Source organism: Numida meleagris, chromosome 8, assembly GCF_002078875.1.
Source record: "Numida meleagris isolate 19003 breed g44 Domestic line chromosome 8, NumMel1.0, whole genome shotgun sequence".
Taxonomy (NCBI): domain Eukaryota; kingdom Metazoa; phylum Chordata; class Aves; order Galliformes; family Numididae; genus Numida; species Numida meleagris.
In genome coordinates, this window is record NC_034416.1 from 1,471,539 (window position 1) to 1,492,586 (window position 21,048).

General features: G+C 45.3%; 1 protein-coding gene across 1 annotated transcript; it reads right to left on the reverse strand.

Annotated features, from left to right (window-relative positions):
- Positions 1,123 to 10,483, reverse strand: ITM2A (integral membrane protein 2A). The gene is made up of 6 exons (XM_021405922.1): positions 10,327 to 10,483; positions 6,923 to 7,054; positions 6,537 to 6,725; positions 5,833 to 5,943; positions 4,591 to 4,741; positions 1,123 to 2,199 (listed from the first exon to the last, which is right to left on the reverse strand). Exons 1-6 carry the CDS (start codon positions 10,408 to 10,410, stop codon positions 2,111 to 2,113), a joined length of 756 nt encoding a protein of 251 aa, XP_021261597.1. The 5' UTR covers positions 10,411 to 10,483; the 3' UTR covers positions 1,123 to 2,110.

Here is a 21,048-nt window from a genome sequence, read left to right on the forward strand (position 1 = left end):
CCAATGCCTGCCCACAGAGTACAAGGGTCCGGGCCAGACAACCAGCCACGCACACCACGCGCAGGCCTGGAACTGCAGCTACCTTCCCAATGACAGCACACCAAGTAGGTAAGGAGAACAATATGTTCCTTTGAATAGGTTGGCTTATTGCCTAGAACATCTAATAAGTTTTTAAGGAACTGACTTCATTCTATTAAAATCTTTACCAGGCAAAGGCTGAAGCAGTTTCTCTCACCTATCTGGAAGCACTTCTTGTGTTTCTGTTGCACGTCTCAAGATAGCCGGGAGGCTGAAGTCTTGTGCAGTGAGAGTTATGCACTGTACAGTCACTCAAAGCTGGAAGGGAAAATTACCTTTCCTGTTTTCAATAAAGTCAGAACTTAATGCTGCAATCAGATGCTCCTGATTTCCCTGCAAGGAACTTGTTTCCAGACCTCTCCACTCGAGGCTACCAAAACAAACCAGACAACCACCCCTCCCCGATATCCTCTCAGACAATCAGGAAACTGTTGCAACAGTAACTTGTCCAAACCCACAGCAAGCCTGCAGCAGAAACTTGCCCAGGCAGCTGCCTCCCCACTAGAACACAGGCTTCCTTATGAATTAAGGAGTTTCCTTTATTTCAATAACAAAGTTAAGGACATGAAATTATCTCCTACGCTTGGTACTTTACAGACAGCAAAACTCTAGTTTAGGGACACATTCCCTGCACTGTCACGCACCTAAGGAGAAGAGCTGTTAGTTCCCAAGACAGGACAACAGAACTCCCTGCTGCCCAGGAGCTGTTGTCTCACTCACCATCTTCCCCAACAGCATTCAAAAATACACGCAATAATTCACCCGTTTTCTTTACTCTCACGCCAGGAAGTCTGCTCAATGAATTCAGTTTAAAGCATTAAACTGTCCCTTGGGGGGATCAAATTTGAAGCGATGCATCTTTTCCTCCCCCTGCTGCTCAACTGTTAACAATATGAGGAAAGTGACCATCACAGGAGGAAGGAGATGGGGGAAGAAGGGAGAACACCAGATGCTGCCCTGGCCCCACCACGTCCCCTTTGTGGGCCGTACATTGCTCCACTGCACTCTGCTTCTGAGCACCAGGAAGTCACACAAACACCAAGGTTTTAGAGAAACATTTATTACAGGGTTGCAGAATTTATGCCAATATAAAGTCCCTTAATAAAACTCTCATCAACTGCAGGATGCTAACTTCACTATCCTTACATGACAGCTTTCAAAAAAAGAACACGTGCTGACTGCAGCAGTAATGCTACTTGCTCATAAAAAGTTGATCTAAAAAGTCTGTGTAAGCCAGAGTAGTTTAAGTTTACAACTACAGTCACATTCACAAGTGAGCTATTACCAGAACAGATTCTTGAAATAGGAAGTTACAGGATAAACCAATTCATAACCAAAATACTGACGAGCTCTAAGAGCAAATCCATCTGAACCTAACAACTAAATACCAAAACAAAAACAAAAGGTAGAAGAATTAAATGTAAGCTCAGGGAAGGTTCCAAATATACATACGAATTCAATACAGTAATTGCACAAAAAGAAAGAGGGTAGTGTTAGAGGTTTATGATCACTGAGGTTGGATTTTACATGCTTCACACATGGATGTTAAAAGAAACCTTTAATGATACACATTGGGTTTTTAGCCAGAAGATCGAGTGCAGAACTATCCTACAGAACTACACAAGATGTGCAAACCACAGATTATTAATACAGCAATCATTCTGTGAAAGTTAAGGTGAACAGAACTGGTTCCTGGTTAACATTTTTGTATATATATATATATGGGTTTTTTTTCCTGCCATTCCCAGGTTACTCTAGATCACACGCATTCAATGGATAAACTGATATTACCCTTCAAGAAAAAACAAACACAAACTTATCCAAACTTAAGTTCTAAGTGAGACAACTAAAAATAGATATACCAAGGATCAAAGAAAGCTGAAATGGTGACTGTCTTTTTGAAATACAAGCAATACACAGAAAATGCATAAGGCTTTTGATTATCACTGCACATTTTAATTTAAGAAGTCGACATCTAAAGCTCAGACTTCTCAGTGAAGGTGTGACCAAGTCACCTCCCATCCAACACCCTTCACTGTTGACAGATCTTTGTTTCAACAACGAAAGAGTTTTCAAAGTGTCTGATTGAATGACAGTTCTCCACTGAACGTTTCTGCAGACCTGGGGAGGAGAGAAAACGAGAGCTTAAGTAAAGCAAGAGATCAGGAACTTTTCTTTTTAAATAATTATGGACAGCGACAAGTTACAACCACTCTGTGCCTACTGATTCTGCAGCCATGAATTCATGAATCACCACTTGAGCTGGATACTCCACCATAAAACCTTCCCCGTTTTCAGCTACAAACAGGGAATAAAGCAAGCAAAGATACTGCCAATTTTTCCTAGCATCCAGAAAACATTTCAGTGACAGAAGAGAACGCTGAATTGATTCCTTATCATTTCTCTTAGTCCTTCCTAACCACAAAAGAAAGAAAGGCAAAGCAGGTTGGAACTACAGGGAGAGAGCTGAAAAATTCTGAAGTAGTACAGGAAAAAGGAAAGAGTTAAAAAAAAAAACAGTTTGTTATCAGCATTTCTCCACTCCCAGTGCACATCAACAAAGAGGGTAATTCTACAGCGCAGCGCTCACATGAGAAGAGAGATGAGGATTTGCCACACAGCTGATGATCTTATGGAGTTTTTTCCTAACACTATTAAAGTGATTTTCTCTATTCTGGGACATGTCAGCACCAAAACTGATAACAGCTTACTTCTATTAGCTGTGAATCTTTAGTAGGAGATAAGAACATGGCAGTCTTGCAACCAAAGTCAAGCTGATCAATTAAAGCATTCCAGTATACAAGAACTAGAGAAAAAAGCTTTACAGTTTGTTTTATAAGCACAGATTTTATAGACAGCTCTAAACAATTCTACAAGTAATTCTCTCTAGAACTAAACACAGCAGGGCATTGTTTTAAGAACACATAATGGCTGGACTGAGTTCATCCTTCAGTTCATCTCCATCCCAGCTTGTATAGGCATCAGGAAGTTTCCAAAGGCTTTCTCACCAGACACTCACATTAAACAATAGGATGATCTGTCTGGTCTCTCATGCCTTCAATCACAGCTCTAGGAACTGCCACAGAACCTATGGACAGTCCAACCTAGCAAGCCAAACCAACTCCACAATAATCTGAGGACAAACGCAGCATCAGCTGGATGAACAGACTTCTTCACAGAGGTTACAGGAGTTTATCCTCTGTAGTCTAATTAAGTGGGATGGTTTTGTACATGCCAGAAGGTGTGCAAAAAACCTTATCTGGAAGGCAAGAAGCGTTTTTTCCTCACTACCAGCCTTCATTTGTCTAGATTCTTCTCTTCCCACCAAGGGCAAACAAGGTCAATTACGGGAAAGAAACTGTCCCAAGAAGCATTATTTATTTGCTAGGAATCCTTTTGTGGAAGTATTCCACAGAAGCTTTTACTGTGCAGAGAAGCTGTCAGCAACATGAACTGAAACATGCTATAGCAAGGCGATTTTAAGAAAATACCATAAATACTCTACATAGCACTGTCAGCAGACTACAGTCACAGCAGCAGCAGCTTAGACTTGCTCACAAAAGCATGCTCAGAACAGCTCAGAAACACATGCCTCTCCCTCCCTTAAAGGCAACATTCAATGTTTCGTCATCTGCTTTTGCTACACAGTACCACTGTTTTATGTTTCCACATACAGAGCCTTCTATCTTGTCATAAAAAGGACACAAGTCTCTAGCAAACAGCAGATGCGCCTCCTGACGCTGCAAGCTGTAACTGGGGAGAGGAAAATCTTGCCCAACACTTTGGCAGGAAAACTAGAGCAGAGAGTTCTGACAAACCCATCATTTGCATTCTGAAAGGCAGTTACAGACAAAGGATTAGTTTGCTACACGTTTGGTGAGAGCAGCAGACTATAAAATGCCTCAAGAGAACGCAGAATCATATTTCTGTCCTCCAGAGCTCCTCCTTTCCACAGAAGGGCAAGGGGTGGCACAAGGAGACATGGCAAGGTAGAAACAGAGCTCCTAAGTTCCTAAGAAGTCTCCCTTCCTCTTTCAGAGAGGAAGCCTGGGATGTCCAGATCCTGATGCCCAATTTTTTCAGAGCAAGTTAACAAAAAGATAATGCTGTCATTTTGTGCTCCTGTGACTCAGATTTAGAAAGGACAGTGAAAGAGCAAGTCACAGCTACAGTGAATCACGTAATCTGACGGACCACATGAATTCTGGGGCCAAACTAACCTCTGGCTCTAACCTATCAGAAAAGCTGAACAGATTACATTCAAATCTGTTTCGACCAAAAGTTTCAACTCTGTAACTGAAATCTTCTTTTTCCCTGTTTGAGTGAAACTTAGATCTACGCTTGAAAGTAGGGAAAAAAAAAATACACAGCAGTTCTGCCAGTCGTCTCAGCTCAGAAGTCATGAGTAACACCAACAGATTTACAGGTATAAAAACACTCAATTTATCGGTATTTACTCTTTTCCTACCCTGAGAACAGTTTTAGTTTCATTTCTTACTGAGGGAAACTTACCCATTATCTGGTCTCTGCGCTGAAGTTTGAAGGTCTCTTTTCCAACGCAGAGTTGGTAAATGAAGATACCCAGATCAGATACATTGTCTATCTCCTCTGTAACCACCATTTCTTCACGCACTAGGTAAGTCTGAGGCAAGTAGGAACCGGTCTAAAAAGACAAAGTGCCTTGAGATATAGTATAACACCTGAAGAGGACAAACATCACTACATTTTATTCTTTGCTTTGGAAGGACTTGAAGTCCTGGATTCCAGCTTTCCTTCTTTTTAGTATTAAAGACATGCTAGTCTTGAAGAGCTGCATGCCAGAAACGTTAAAAGCTGACAAAGGCCATGTCAAACAGTTGCAGTTACATTCAAGCATAGCACAGCTAACCTTAGCGTTGCTTTCAAGTGTTTTGCACATTTCTCACCTCATACAAAGCGAACATAATCTGTTTGAGTTTATTTGTACACAACAGGAAGTTTAGAGTTAAAACAGGAAAAATGAGGTATTAAGAAAGTTCTATTATTTGAGGCAATATATACCTAATACAAAAAGAAGCAGCATGATCTATAAAAGCTAAGTCTTCACCAAAAGGTTATAGCTCTATTGAAGTAGCTTCCTGCTGCTCACAATCGACTTCTAAATGCAGGGGCAAGGGAACACACTTAAGTTTTGTCTTCATTAAGGTGAAAAAAACATAAAAATGAACTGAACTAAGCTAGGTCATTGGACACAAGATAGTTCAGTTCTGCCTTTAATTTGGAAATAACAGCAAGCTCCATCAGCTTGACCTGTAAGTTAAACCCTCCTGGAAGAACATCACTTTCAGTCACTGAAAGGTCAAAATGCTTGCAGTGAGCTCATAACCATAGTGATAGTGAAAGAGAAGAACAATTGCTCTTTTCATGAAGACTCCTGCAGAGCAAGTGAGCTTTCCAGCAGTAACTTTCAGGTTTACTCTTTCACTGACACTTGGAACCTCATGAAATTCCTTTACAATAGCTAAATTTGACCTTAGTTACTAGTTCCTTTCACTTTTCATAAAGCTATGTATTAGTAAGAGCATTATGCATGAATCTGCTCAACATAATATACACTGACAGCTGGCCTCAACTTCAGCACAGTGACTGAGCCAGGAGGATTATGTACTTCAATGGCAAGAGGACTGTTCTAGCAAGAGATTTTAGCTTAAGAGCTAACATCCAGCACTCTTATTGGGAGTGATCTTGTCAGTGTAGCTAGAAGTCCCCACGTACCGCCAGTTTTGCAAAGAGATCCATCAGATTTCTTGGTGGCATAACTATGGATGTGTTCAGTGGAATCACGTAGCATTTACCCAGCTGCAGGTCAAGATATGCTGTCAAAAGCTATTTTAGGAAAAAAAAACACAACAAAAAACAAGTTTTCAGTTCAAGGCTTCAGTTTCAGGTTTTTGATTATTAGAACACAATTCTACAAGGTCTAAAGAAGGAATTTCAAAATGCTGAAGGCCATGCACAGCACCTGGAACGCTTTGATACAAATGTCCAGTATAAGGACTTGGCAGCTACCACCTTTCCAAACAAAGCTGTTACAGTTACAGCTTTGCTTACATAGAATTCTTGACCAAACTGCCAGTGTCACTTCCACACAAGCCATCGGCAACAATACTCAAAACTGCGCATCACCCAGATACATTACTTGAGAAATGATACAGTAGATTCAGGCTGGGTCTGAACTTTTCTAATATAATTGTAACAATCCTCACTTCCAGAAGTCAGTCCATTACTGGAGAGTTAAAAGGCAACCTACCCACTGTGTTCCAAGGGTCAGATTTCCCACATTGAAGCCCAAACCCAAAGAAGTGTTTGCATTGACAGTAAGCTTCAACATCTCAGCAATTAAAACCCTGGACCTACTGTAACCACCATTTGCTCCAGCTTCCCAGTGAGCCATTTCTTGCTGCCTTACATGTACTCACCCTATCAAAGTCATGAACAATGGCAGCTGGATCACTGTCGGAGAATTTTGGAACGGGCACATCAATGATGGCTATGTTATCATCTTCCCGAATGTCAGCCTCTTCAGCAATAGGGAGGAAATAAGGTTCGATGGCACGATCTCGATTCTCATTCTCAAAGTAACACATTTCACCACGGTACACCTTGTGCTGAAAGGAAGAGCAAGAGTAGGTTTTTCTGTTTGTTTTACAGTGAACGTTGCTTTAAAATTCCATTTCCAGCACTCATGTTATAACAAAGTGCAAACCTGCGAGACCTGGAACTTTTAAAGGATACAGTAGGTAACCCATTTATAGTTACAGTTTTTTCTTTATTGGTGCTTAAAGAGAACAAACTTCCACATTACCTTCGGCATGAAGTACTTGTAGATGCAGGCTCCACCAACAACAACTCCTGCCAAGATGAATGCTAAACCCAGCAGAGTCAACAGGCATCTTCCAGATGAGTTCTCACCTCCCTGCGTGGCAACTTCTGGATCCTTTAAACAAAGAATGATGAGAACTGAGAAGGTGTAGCCACTCATAATTTAAAGCAAGCAGGTATCAAGAACTTCACTCTGACCAACAACCCAACAACTATTCTCAGCACGCAAACAGAAGAAACAGAAATCTAGCTTCATATAGTAAGAAAACACCTGCATGAAATACTGCTATATCATATTGAGATTAGTTTTCAAATAGCACTGAATAGAGGATATTTTCTTGGAGCTTCCTAGACTAACCTCTGTTCAGACACTGAAGTTATTTGAAAGAGGCAAGTCGAGTTACAGGAAATTTAAATAGCTGCAAGAGAAGATACAGAGCTGCAGCCGCTATATAGCACAAGGAAAGCAAGATTTGTAGAGCAAGGTCATTTTCAGGTACGCCGTGTTTTCAGGCCTGTTCCCAAAGCCTACTTCCTAGGCTCCTCTTTCCCTATCACATGGAAGGAGATAGCGTTACTCCTCCTTACAAAGCTGGACTAACAGAAAAAAATGAGATGTTATTTTTTCCTATTAGTTGGGAAAGAGACATCCGATACAAGGCTGACATTCCAGTTTCAGAACTTACTCATAACATGCACAGGTTAAGTTCACCGCAAAGGAGAACTACTCATCAGCTCTAGCACAGCTTCAAATTATGTCAAATAAAAATAAACTCCTGCAGCACATCCTACCTTGCAGCTTCAAAATACTCCTCCTTCCACGGTACCACGGAAGCTGTTTGTTTCTTTTTAATCCGGCAGCCTAAAACTCTCTAGTTCAGCGCCTTGTTTTTTCCTGGTGTGCTCTGACAGAGCAGGACTGCAGCCAAGGGAAACGCTGATCACCATTACATAACGAGGTGATCTCGTGTGATACAATCACAGACTTCATGCTGCTATCAGAACGTTCATTTTTACACGCTGTTCTTCAGCCCTTCCTAGACTTTCAAGCAAAAAGCCCACACAGACCCCTTCGGAGAAGAAGGAAAGCGCTCTCAAATACTAAATGATCAAAAGAGGCATTCACCTGCAAAACACCCTGTCCTTCGGTCTTTAAAAGAAAGAAAATCCTCACTAACATTCAGATAATCTAGATGTTTGGTCAGGAACGTCCCCGTAATGATTCATGACTACAGGATTTAACTTGCTCATTATCAAGACTCGCTCTTTCACTTCCACGTGCAGAACAATGATTTCACACGGGGTGCAAAAAAACCTTTCCCTTCTGTGCTATTTCTACATTCAGTGCCTAGATTTAGCACGGCAGCCTCCACAGCCATTCTTAATCCCCGTCCCCTTATTTGCACTCCTGTACAGCACGTTTAAGTGACCTGTGATCAGAACCAGCCACAGCACTATTACAAAAGCTGCACGCATTCCCGTGCTCAGCAAGATTCTCAGCACAGAAATCAAACACGCCAACCACACAAGCAATGAAACAAAAAACCAATCTGTTTAGTGAAAAACCAACACTCCTACATTCCACTCTCCCATCCTCCAAGCAGAAAATCCTTAGTTCAGCAAGATCTAAGCTGCTCCAGTCAGCTGGTTAAGCACTTGTCAAAAACACGAAAGAGAAAAGACCCAACAACCCAGCTTCAAGTCAGACTGATGCCACACGTACACGTCATTACGTAGAAACCATCTTTCAGAGCTAGCTTGTTTTTAGGATCACCTCCTTGTTCTGTTCTCCTTGTGTTCTGCCATCTTCTCCTACACCTTTCAGCCCTTCAGTTCCTTACTCATCAAGCCTGTCATGAGCTGAACACAGTAGTTTGCAGCAGGTTTCGGCACTACAGACATCCCAGCACTTGCATAATGTCAGCATGTCAGTAGCTACATTTGCACTACATTTGTCTCAAACAAAGCCGCGCTATTTATCATATGAAGACACAATGTAGGAAGCCTGACTCTCAGAAGACTGACAGAGCTGATAAGAGAACACAATACCAAGAGTTTTGCTCCAGTAGGTTACGCAGCCTCTGCTCTGAAACAATAGGAGCATAAAAAAACGCAATTCTAAGCCGTGCAGTAACAAGCAAAGAAAGCTAGGAGCAACAGAGGAAAGAAATCACTCGCATTCACATCTGCAGCAAGGTCAAAAGACAATGTTGACACAGTCATCTCCAAAGGATCTGCAGGGAGAGTATTCTGCAAGCTCAAGGGTTTTGTGCAGATATCTCGGTGGACTTTTTCTGTGCTGTTTCAACCAGCGTGAGACACGAAGTTTGTTTGCTCTGCACAAATATTCCACCAAAAGAAAAATCAGCACTAGAGCACGTCAGCCTTTGAGCAGCACTCTGAACTCGCTGACTTCACGCCATTCTGAGCCCTGAAGTCAGAGGGAAGAGTTAAAGACAAAAAAGCAAAACGCAGCTTCCATCAGCACCGACACTGAGAACACAGGGACAGGTACAACAAAACAGCGTGCAACGCTTCTGAGTTGAGAAGAGTAGCTCACACAAGAACAGGAGAGGGCGTAAAACAACATCAGGACTACGCTGAGAACCTGCATGGCAGAGGGCTGCTAGAACATGCACCAAAAAGTCGCCTCAAGAGTACGGGCGAGTTTATCCTCCAAGACACTGAAGGATCTTCCAGCGCAGCCTGTCGTCTATGCACGCTGCCCTTCAGCTTCCTCCTTCCTTGGGTTCATAACCCGCTCCCCGACCCTAACGTGCAGCTGGGGAAGGGAGAGGCCGCCACAGTCTGAGGCCGCAGCGTTATTTTATTTACGGTGCCCAAAGGAAACCAACAGAGCAGCTCCGCCCCGTGACAACAAACCAAGCCCGCTCACCCCACGTCTCTCCCGGTGCCATTTACCGGCCCGCAGCTGACAGAAAGCGCCGGCGCTTACACAATGCACCGTCAGGAGAGCCTGACAAGCAACATTCAGAAAGTTCAATCGAACGCGACAACGCGTTAAAGAGGAGCAGCTCGGCCGCCCAGCGCTGCTGGGGCTCCACCTGCGCAGCCCTTCGCCGCTCCCCCGCACAGCCGCAGCCCCGCAGAGCGCTGCCGAGCCCCCCGGGGCCGCTCCGAGGCTTTAAAGCCCCGGCCCCGGCGTTAGCTCAGCCCCGCGTGCTGCCCGGCCCTACCACCGCCAGCCCAGCGCCGTGCGGGGCCTTCCGAGCGGCACGAGCCGGGGGGCAGCGGAGCCGGGGGCTCCTGGCTGCTCTCAGCCCTCAGCCGCGAGAAGATGGCGGCGGCCTCCACCACCTCCTCCCCCCTCACCGCCTCCTTCCCCTCACCCCGCGGCCCCCGCCGCTTCCCGGCTCCCCGGAGCACCTTGTCGGCCACCAGAGCCTCGGCCGCCTCCTTCTTGGGTTCGCCCTTCTGGGCGAAGGGGGAGCTGAAGGCGATCTTCACCATGGCGCCGACGCCGCTCTCCGCCGCTCCGCTCCGCAGTCTCCGGCCGAAGGGGCGGGGCCAGTTGCCTAGACACGCCCCCCGCGGGGTTCCGCCCACTGCCCGCGGGAGGGCGCCCCCTGCCGGGCGGGCGTCATCACAATGCGGGAGTCACGGCCTGCCTGGTCGGTGCGGGGAGGGCGAGGCGGTGGGTGGACGCCCATCTTCATGGGTGGAGAAGGCGAGCTGTGTGCTGAAAGGCCTTTTCGGCCGTGAAAACCTCCTCCCTCCCCCTCAGAAGGCGGTGCTGCAAAGCACAGCACCATTTTGCAGGTGCCATAAGCCCATGAAGGGGGCTGGATCCGCCGTGTGTGTGAATGCTGTGCCAATGCGTGGCAGGAATGGACCCTGCGGCACAAAAATAGGTCTTTCAAGCAGTGTGGTGCTGAGATCAACTGCTCTTATGATCCCCTGTGCTGAGCCCGAGACCTGCCCTGCCCTCAGTGCAGCAACCTTTGCTTTTGGGGAGCTCCCAGCAACACCACCGCTGTCCCTGATGGGTTCATGCAGCTTTAAGGCTGCACATAGAGGCTCACAGGCAATGTTCCTGCCTTCAATAAAAGACCTGGGTCTTAAAAATGGCCTCAAATCTGGGGGAGGCCAACACTAGCGTGGCAGCAGGACGTGAGGGGACAAGGCAGCAGGGAGACAGCACTCACTGCACGCTCCTCCCTCCCTCCTTCAGCTGTCATCTTCCTTCCGTCAGCCAGGCCCCGCTCCCATCGCTGTTCCCGTGGACAATCAATCACACGTAGGCCTCACGCTGGGTGCTCGCACTGGGTGCACCCCACTGGTGCAGTGGAGGTATCTCTGGGCCGTATCAGCGAGGCAGCAGGATAGGATATTTTTAGTCAAGAGCACCAGCAGGCACCACCCAACTCTTGTGAAATATGGCCTAAGGAGTCCACAGCAGCCAAACAGGCAGATGGGACTTCACCACTCATTCAGTGTCTCCGAAGCGGGGGGGAGAAGAAAAGGCTTCGTGTATCGGGCTGTCTGAAACCATCTTCTCATTCATGTATGAGAGTCCGTGTCAGACTTGCTGGAATTTGGCTTTATGGCTCTAGAAAGGAATCTGTTTTGAATCTGGTGCCTGCCCCACTGAACCCATCCCTACAGACAGCTGTAATTAAACAGATCTGAACACTGTGCAAATATTGCAATAAGTAATTCTTTTAAGTGTAAATAAAATGCAGAGTGCTGTGTATTCCAGCATTCACAGTGTGTTCCTGCATCTACAGATGCAATCTCACTGTTATTTCCTTTCAAAATCACAGGTTTGATATTGCTTGCTTTCATGTTAATAGGAATTTCAGCTTTGACTTTGGTCAGAGAAGAACACAGCCTTTTATATCTATTTAACTTGTCTTTGTCTACTAACAGAAAACTTTATTTTCCAAGAAACCAGCTAAAAATTAATTTTCATACTAGGTAGCTTTACAATGTTAGAAAGGAGTCAAGCCATACCATTAACATAGTCCCTGAAACAGATTGAAAAAGAGATTACATAAATTTCCTGTATGGCCAATGCAATATCTGTGCTCTGCAAGCTGACAAGCAGAATAATTTTCAGTCTCTTAATGTAGCATAATTGCTTTGTGCTTAAACAAATTGACTTTATTTTCCAATCACCCAACACCTTTACTAAAAACAACACAGAAATAATCACCCAACACCTTTACTAAAAACAATGCAGAAATAAGAAATAGACACTATTTACCAAGGCTGGTGTCTGTACATCCTGATTGCTTCACTGTCTGTGTCCTGTGATGTGGTGCAATGGATGAACACATCTTGAAATACTCAGATAGAAATGCAGAAATGTAAAGTTTTTTTGTGTTTGTCATCACTCGCTAAATTTGCAAAACTGGAATTCTCGTAAAATTTGCCTGGTATTTTTTTGTTGTTTTTTTTTTTGTTGTTGTTGGTTTGTTTTTGTTTTTATTTTTGCATTTCCACTTGTTGCACCTGTGATAACCTACATGTAAAAAAATAGTCTTCATGGGTTCCAAACTTCTCTAACATGTGCAATGTTCAGGAGAAAGTTATTCTGGTAACATCAAACATTTTTTCCTATCCTTACACACTTGATAACGACTGTACATGTATTCGCTAACTGCTCCTTCCATATGCAGCTCCTTGTAAAACAGTCTGACTGTGTTTTGTAGAGCAGTGGTAATTTGAAGTAACAGGTCTGGGAGGACAAATTCCACTCTGAGATGTGCGGATGTAGGGAAGTTTGATTTTTTTGCCATCCTGAAATCATCAGGCCCGTTTTACCAAATACATATTAGAGATCTCCAGGGGTGACTTCACCACTTTGTCTGTGAAATGTGATGTATCAGCCTCTTAGCACTGGCTGCATTTTTCCTTCAGGCTTTTCCCACGTGTTGGCTCCAGTTTAGGCTTGGAAACTCCAAGACTTCCAAACAAGCAATATCACTTATTATTTGAATTTGGTAATATCTCTGATTTTCCTTCTACTAAAGTATCCAGGGTTTTGTTTCTATGGTATTTACTCTGAGATCATCTTTATCACCTCGAAAGGCAGGAGGTAATCTCCTTATTCTTAATTATCCTTTTAATCCTTCTGGTATTTGTAATGTTAAAGCAACACTGCTCTAAAACGTAACAAATACAGAGACCAGACTGTGTTAGAGACCAGAAGAGTTTGGCCAAAAAAAAGGGTGAACGGTGTGCTGCAGTGGCTGTGATTGTGATGCCTTTAAGCCTATTCCTGAAAGTGACTGCTCATGAAAGTGACATTAAACATGGACACCTCTCATTTCAGTGGCAATGAGGATGTAAGTAGCCTAGGCAGTCTATGAATTGTGACAAGAAGTAGCACCTTCTGTTGAAGCACTCATTGGTTCAGTGGGTAATGTCACCTGAGCCATCTTTCTGAGCGACCATGCCATAGCACTAGAACTAACCTTCAATGCATAGGAATTTTTGAACTGTTCCAATGGTTTTTTTTTAAGCATGCAAATTTTATAAAACGTATCCATGTTTATTCTGTCTCCTTCTCATGCATGCCAGGAGAATGGTTCCTTACCTTTTGGGAGCAACATGGTATTCCATTTGTCATAGTTTGTATTCTCAGACTTTGAAATAGGAGGCACTGTGTATGTGCACAGTCTCCAGCCCCATACATTGCTCTAGTCCAAACAAAACTATGAGCAAGAGGGCTGCAGTCTGGCAAGACATGTAAGCACACGCTTTACATTTCAGTGGCCACTCACAGCTTAATGCTAAGCATGTGTTTAAGGATTTTGTTAGATCCAAATCCGTGGACATAGCCAAGTGCTGAAGTGCATATTCAGTTGACTTGGTCTTGGAGGCCTTCCTGCACATTACACAGGCTCACTTGTACGGTGACTGTCCCTTATGAAACACATGTATGGAGCATTGTACTGTTGAGCCCCAGCCTGGAACCACACTAGCACGCATAGAGAAACAGTAATTAATTCAAGTAATTCATAATAGTTTTAAATATACACTACAGCTTTCAACTGAAGTTCATTATGAGTAGCATAATTACTGAAAGAAGGGCAACAAAAAGTAAACAAGAAGTATTCGTGTAAGACTGTTAAAAACGAAAGAGAAAGTACAAGGGCAACGACATTTGCAAATGGAGGCGTTCCTGCATTTTGACTACTTATAGTTATCCAGATACCCAAAGTCTCCAGTCCTTTTCATTCCTCTTTCTAAATCTTCTTCGTCCCCTCGGCCCATTTTCCTTTGCTCTCTGACTCTGATATTCCCTGTCTTCATTACTTCTCAAAGCAGCGATCGCTGTTCTTTCCTCTTTCAGTCCCTCCATGTGTACCTCACTCGTGTTTGTAAGGCTGTTGATCAGGAATCTATCCACATTTCAGACTGTGAAACTGTTGTGCTGACAGCTGCCAACACAAATGTTCGCAGGGGAAAAGTATTCCCGCTGGGTTGTGCTGAATTTGGGCCTTTGACTGAGAGTATGTTTCTGGACAGCAGTGACTGTGTTTGCTCCCCTGATTCCCATGCTGCCTGCAGTGCTTCTCTTTACAGTATAGCTGCAGCAATATTAGATTAATATCTGTGGCAAAACCAGCAAGCATTACTCACTTCTACTGATTGCCTCATTGCCAAATACTGTAACGAGAATATTAGTTAAATGCAAAGTTGCCCATCTGCATTCAAGAGAAAGTCATGAGTCATTCTTCTCCTTAGTGACAAACTGTGAGGAGCACAAAAGTGAACCTGAAGGAGACAGAGACGGAGAGGTGACACCGACCCAGCAGCAGCGTCACCGGTGTGTCCCCTATTGACTATGCTCAGGCTGAGCTGAGGACCCGGCTGCCTGCACAGCAGTTGCCTTACCAAGCAGAATTCCACCAGAAATTCCAGTCCTCCGGAAAATGTGCAGTGCAAGCAGCACGCCCAGAGCGCCCAGCAACTGCAGGACAGCATTCATCTCTGGTGTGGCTGCGGTGAAGCAAGCAGGATTCCACTGGAGAGATATGAGGGAGCCAGGTCTAAAAGAGCATTGCTTATCTCTGTTATTGGAGGAAAACCAATAAACACTCAAAGCTCAAGCTGTCTCCTACTGAACTGACCAACATTTGGTAACATCCAGCCTCACCCATCGGTGGCAGCCAAACAACCATGTGTTGGATGGGCATGAAAGAGCCTTACTGTGTGCTTAATTTCACAGAGAGCACAGCATAGGCACCTCCTGCTTTACTATGTTGTCTAACGCTGCACTGAATGCTGCGTGTGCTTCCCTACAAACGCCGTTAAGCTGGAGCCATCCGCACACTGCAGCTGTGTGATGATCTTCCCAGACCAGCAGTGCTGGGCTGGCCCAGGTCCCCACTGTACTGTCAACCCATACGTTGGCTGCTGCAGCTCTTTGGACTTGTGTGCAGTTCCATTTTGCAACGTGTTGGTATGGCCGTGCGCACAGGGGCAGCTCTTGTCTGGCATGATGGAAATAGTACCTGTAGAGTCAGGATACTCCTAAACCATGCAGATGATGGTTGTTGTGGAGGTGTATGATCAGCTTAGTGTTCATTAAGGCTTTCAGTGAGGAGGCAGTTCGGAAAGAAGGCAAGGAAACCAAAGCTCTCCTCTGCTCTGATTGTTTACATCCACGTGTGCTGCATGCATACTGTTTGCATACTGAACCACTGTGTCTATTAATATGGCTTTAATAAAGGATGTATAGCTAGACAGCATTCCAGCTGGAGGCTCTTCCTATTTGCAAGGTGATGTAATCAGGCACTCAGTCTGAGCACTGCACCAGAAGACTATAGGAGATTATAGGAGACTATGGGAGGTTTTGGAGCTGAAGTGAAAAGTCACAGGTGAATCTTCAGGGTCTTTGGCAGAGTTTTGTTCATGATGCAGAGGTATATCAAAATTGGAACTGATAGTGCATAGTAAAAAAATCTGTGCTATAGTGATAGAGACACTTTTCCTACACTTGGTAACTTTTCTATCAAAGGAAGAACAAGCATATATTTTAGACGTTGTAACACTATAGCTAATCTGTAAGAACATTAAAGAACAAAAACATTTTTGTATCACTTCACTTGCTGACCTTCTGTGCATTAATGCTGACACAAGCCGCCCTTGTACTCTCCTTGGAGTAAAAACGTCTTGCTGATTTTTGCAGCCAGTTGCTCTGTGCTTCTGCTTTCTTTAACCCAATGAAATAATATGATTTTTCAGAAAAGAAGCACTTACAGAAAATGAACCTGCTCTCACCCTCATCTGCTCCTCTGGGCATGTTTTTAGAGTACAGGTGTCTTTTTTCATCTGCCTGAAGCTTACACTGTCAAAAATAGCAGTACCGCAGAACACCTGCCCTAACAGCAGCTTGGAGTACAAATATCATCAGTTAAAGAGATGAGTTGCTTTATTTTTCTGCAGATTGGAGGAGAAGTTGTGCAACGGGCTGGAGATTTTCTGTTAAGGAGCAGAACAGGTGACAGCGGTATCCTGTTACGGTCTTTATCTCTGAGCAAGGGGACTCTCAGCCCTGAGAGGCAAAGCCTCGTCGAGGTTGCGGTGTCTGCTCCGGGTGAAGATGAAAGGCGTTCTGTAAGATGCAGGCTGCGAAGCTCAGCTTGAGTTTCCTCATTACAGTGCAGAGAGGAAGAAGCACAAAGATAGGAAGAGGCACGATCACACACACACTCATACAAAAAAGCCTACTGACACGTGCTAAGTTTGATGCTTATGTGAAATATTATGCTGTCCAAACAGATCCCGATAAAACTGTTCTTGTTTTTATTATTATTAATTCAGAGAAGGGGGCTTTTCATGATCACAGAAAGGAAATCTACTGCCCGTGTCATTTTTGCGGACTACAAGTTCTACTGCAGAAGATGTTTTCTGCTGGTCCGATACCACATCATGACACAGGAACTCACTTGCGGTACTTTTATTTTCCTCTTCCAAGAAATCTCTTCAAAGAATTGGTTTTCATGCTGAGGAGACACCTGGTGATGTTAGAAGGCTTTGATGGGACCCCATGCGATGCTATTTTTGAACGTGTCGGAGCTCCAGCAGACAGCAGAGTAAACAGCACTCGGATTTTGAAGGAGTGGAATTAAGAAATGCTTTAAAACTGTGTCCTTCTTTCCACTGCACTTTTGTGTGAAACTCCCCAGTTCTGAAAGCAGTTCAAGATATATTGAAATCTTACACGCTAGTGCTAAGGGCATGTGTATAGGCCTGAATTTAAGATCATAGAAATATGGAAATATTTGCTGGAGGGGAATTCTGTTGGCTGTTTAGTCCAACCTCCCACCCGAAGAAGGACTTCCACCAGTGTTCAGTGGGGTTCTGTGATCTTGAAAATCCCTAAGGATGGAGAATCTCCAACTCAGTGACCTGTTCCAGCGCTACACCACGTTCCTACTGATCTTTATTTTCCTAATGTTTAACTGGGTCTCCCAAGCCGCAGTTAGTGTCTGTTGCACATGCTTCTGCTTCCTGGCCCCACACACGGTGTCTCGATGGCCTTGGCTTGCAGTAAAGCTGAATGAAAGGCCTCACCAAGCAGAAGGCAGAACTGGTTCCCCTCATCCTACTGTAGGCCAGCGTGTGGGTTTCTTTAGTTGAGACAAGAGCACACTGTTGGAATCTGCTGTAATCCCCAGGTGATTGAGTTAAACATTCTGAGTTTCTGATTCATGTACTCAGTCATGCAAAACAGAAACAACACCACCACCACAAATAAACCCAAACCAACTAACAGACCCAAGCCTACAAACCATCAAAGCCACAACTCACTATGATCTGACTGGAATATTCACACCCCAACCAGTGCTGGGATGCGAGCTCCACCAGAGCCCTGGGGAGTGGTGGGAACAGCTTTGGGACACAGGGGAATTGTGGCTGCTCTTGTAGCAGCGTGGGCTCTGCTTCGTGACACCGTGGCCTTTTCCTTTATAACCTCCGGTTGCTTGAGTGCAGTGATGTGGAGGAGGTCATGTTCTCTCCACCCTGTTTCTAACTTCCAGCTCTTCTTCCATCATGCAGCTGAGGATGAAGAGTTTCCAGGATCTTGACCATTCTGTCCAATCAAACATAACTCTGTTCTTCTGGAACTTAACAGTTCTTTAGAATTTTAGAAGCCCTTTGCAGTGTGGGTCATTTCAGGGCTTGGTGTTGCATTTCCTGGGGATGGCAACACAGTCGCCCTACAGGAAGAACCGTGCAGAGCCAGCAGTGCGTTTACTTCCTCTTCTTCAAGGATTGCATCACAGAGAAATACAGCTCCTGACAGTTATGTTGCAATGTTTTATTCTTTGGTAATGCTCACATAAACTAAGATCCAAACCGTGCCCCAGCTTCATGCAACAATAATGAAATTCATGTGCTGGGTGTTCCCATGGGATCGTTCACCCAAAGGGTTAAGGGCTCTTCATGGCCTCTTGGGGTTTTTAGTATTTTCCAAAGCGTGCACTGCTCTCGCTTCCCCCGATGGGTGTCCATATGCCTGCCACACTCAACAGGAAAATTACTTCAGTCTCAGCACTACTTGGGTTTCCCGTGGGGCTGTCTGGAGACCAATGACCTTATTTCTAGGTTATTTTCTCCTACTTCTTCCCAAGTGAATATTCCCATTCGTGAAGGACACGATCTCCCCTGCTGTGCCCTGCTTACTCCATCTCATTTGCCAGAGGCCTGGAGATGATGTTGTCTTTAACCCAAATTTAACCCCTCGTCATGTGTGCATTGCCACTTTCCTGAAGTGTAACTACTTTCAATAGGTGGAGCTGGATGGTGATTCAGTACAAAAAGTTGCCGCTGAAATGAATGAGAACATTAGAAATTCTCCCCCTTACATCCTGTATAGCCTACTGGGGATAATAACTACACACAGTGTAACAAATAGAAGTGTCTTTGGAAGCGCTTTCTGAGAACCCTGCTTCAGTTATTTGGATGGGCTTCTTTTTCACCTTAATTAGCAGAACAGCATCTGGTTTGCTTCAAGATTTATTAGAAATTGTTATTAACTGAGGGCAGTTTCTGTTCAGTTGCGGTACCAGAAGGGTAAGGAGCAGCTCACTGCCGGTTTCCATCCTGCAGACAGTGCAAGCGGGCATTCCACTAAAGATATTGCACAGATCATTGCTTTCATAACAATGTTACTCACCATGTTTTAATCACTGAGACCAACAAGAAAGGAGGGGTTGGAAAGTGCTGTGCAGGGCAAAGAGCTGAGGAGGAAAGAACAAGGAGTGGGAAAGCAGTGTTGAGCAGCACTGGGGGAGGAGGAATTGGGAAGGAAATTCTTGCTAAAATGCAAAATCCAGTGCTGCTTGAGAACATTCTACCATTCACATACGCATGCTGACCCTCTGCAAAGCACTGCAGCCATGGGGCAGCGCTGGACTGAGGGTGGTTTTGGAGCTCTGCTTTTGTGAGGAAGCACCGAGCCCATCACTGTCTCCTTGAGCCCATGTCTGACAGAGGAATAACCATTTGCAGGCAGAAAACAGCTAAAGGGAAATAAACGATTTCCAACACCTGAAAATGAAAGTTTGGCATCAGCACGAGAGGACCTGCAGCAAACTCAGCAGCAATACGTGCATGTGTGTCTGCTCATGTGCTACGAACACGTTATGGACCCGTGGGTGCTGCCCCAATGCTCCCCTTTGCTGTGACCCCAGCACTGCCCACCCCACGCGTTGCTGCAGTCGGATGCTGCCTGTGCTGCCTCCCGCCCGTGTTTTCTTCATGCTAACCCACCCAGCAGAAAGACACCGGTTCCAAAAGGTGCTATAAATCAGCGTGCTGAGCTCCACGCAGGGTGCATTATTTATCACTTCAGCAGCTGAATGTTTCAAGGCTCTCGTGCTATCGGCTCTCTGCATTTTTTGTGAAAGAAAATAGAGAGGGAGAGAGAGAGCAGGAAGGAGGAGCTGGTACAGGAAGGCACCCAGGAGGGCGCTGGTTTTCAATCTGGAAAGGAAAGGGCTTCCCAGGGCAGGGCTGCCCACGCAGGGCAGAGGCAGCAGAGCAGCAGCCAGGTGAGCTCACTGCCTGCTCCTCGCTGAGCTGAACCTTTTCCTTGTCACTATGGGCCTAAAGAGCAGCACTGAGAGCCCTTCGGGCCTTACCACCCCCCGCCTTCTGGCAAATGCCGAATTGCGTTCAGACTTTGGGGTTCTCCTCCAAACCGTGCTGGCCCCAGCCCCAGCAGGGGTGGGGTGCGGGCGCTGACGCCCAAACGCAGGAGGTGGTTCCTCCCAGCAGCACAACACGCTGCTGTCAGCTGTCAGACGCTTCAACAGAGCCCGAGTGCTGCCAGAGGAGCACCAGGGCCGCGTCGCTTTTCCCAGCTTCTTCACAATAGCTTCAAATAGAAGACAAAAATCGAACACGGAAACGTGTGGTGTAAAACCAAACGCTCGGTCCCTCGGGGCTGAAGGGTGGTGAAATCAAAAGGGAAATGAAATCTGGGGGTATCTGAGGACGTGTCTGTGGACAGAGGCCAGGGAGGAGCGCGGCAGATGGGCGCTCAGCGGGCAGGGCAGGAGCAGCTCAGTCGGTGCCAAACAGCAGAGCCCAGGGACATCTTTCCAGCCGTCCTTTTCCATCGCCCTTCAGAAATAACAGTAGGATATCGAATGGGGGCCTTTTTCAGGAGTGGAATTGAACCAGGAGGTGAACAAGAGAGAAGCACGGCCTGCTGCCATCCGGGTGTCCCTTTTAACCCCCACTCACGCCCCGGCTTCTGCACAACGCGTTCCATCTGCGGCCGCTTTGTCCCTGCGGCGTGGCACCGAGCAGAGCTTCTCCCCAGGAAGAAAAGCTGCATTGTTCAGCGTCCTCCCCTGCAGAGCTGGGCCAGAGCAGCACCTATTTTGGCAGCCTTCACAGTTTCCTCGTATCTGGTTAACGAGAAATGATGAAAAATATGATCTGTTAGGAAAAAAAAAAAAAAAAAAAGCCCCACAGATAATAATCTGAGAAAACTAAACACGCGCCATCTCTAAATGCGGCTTAGTTGCCTTAAATAACAGTCAACCCTGAAGCAAAGAGCTCGATCTGAAGGCTCCATCTCGTGGCAAAGAGCAGCAAGTTCCCTTCTGGTGGCAGGAA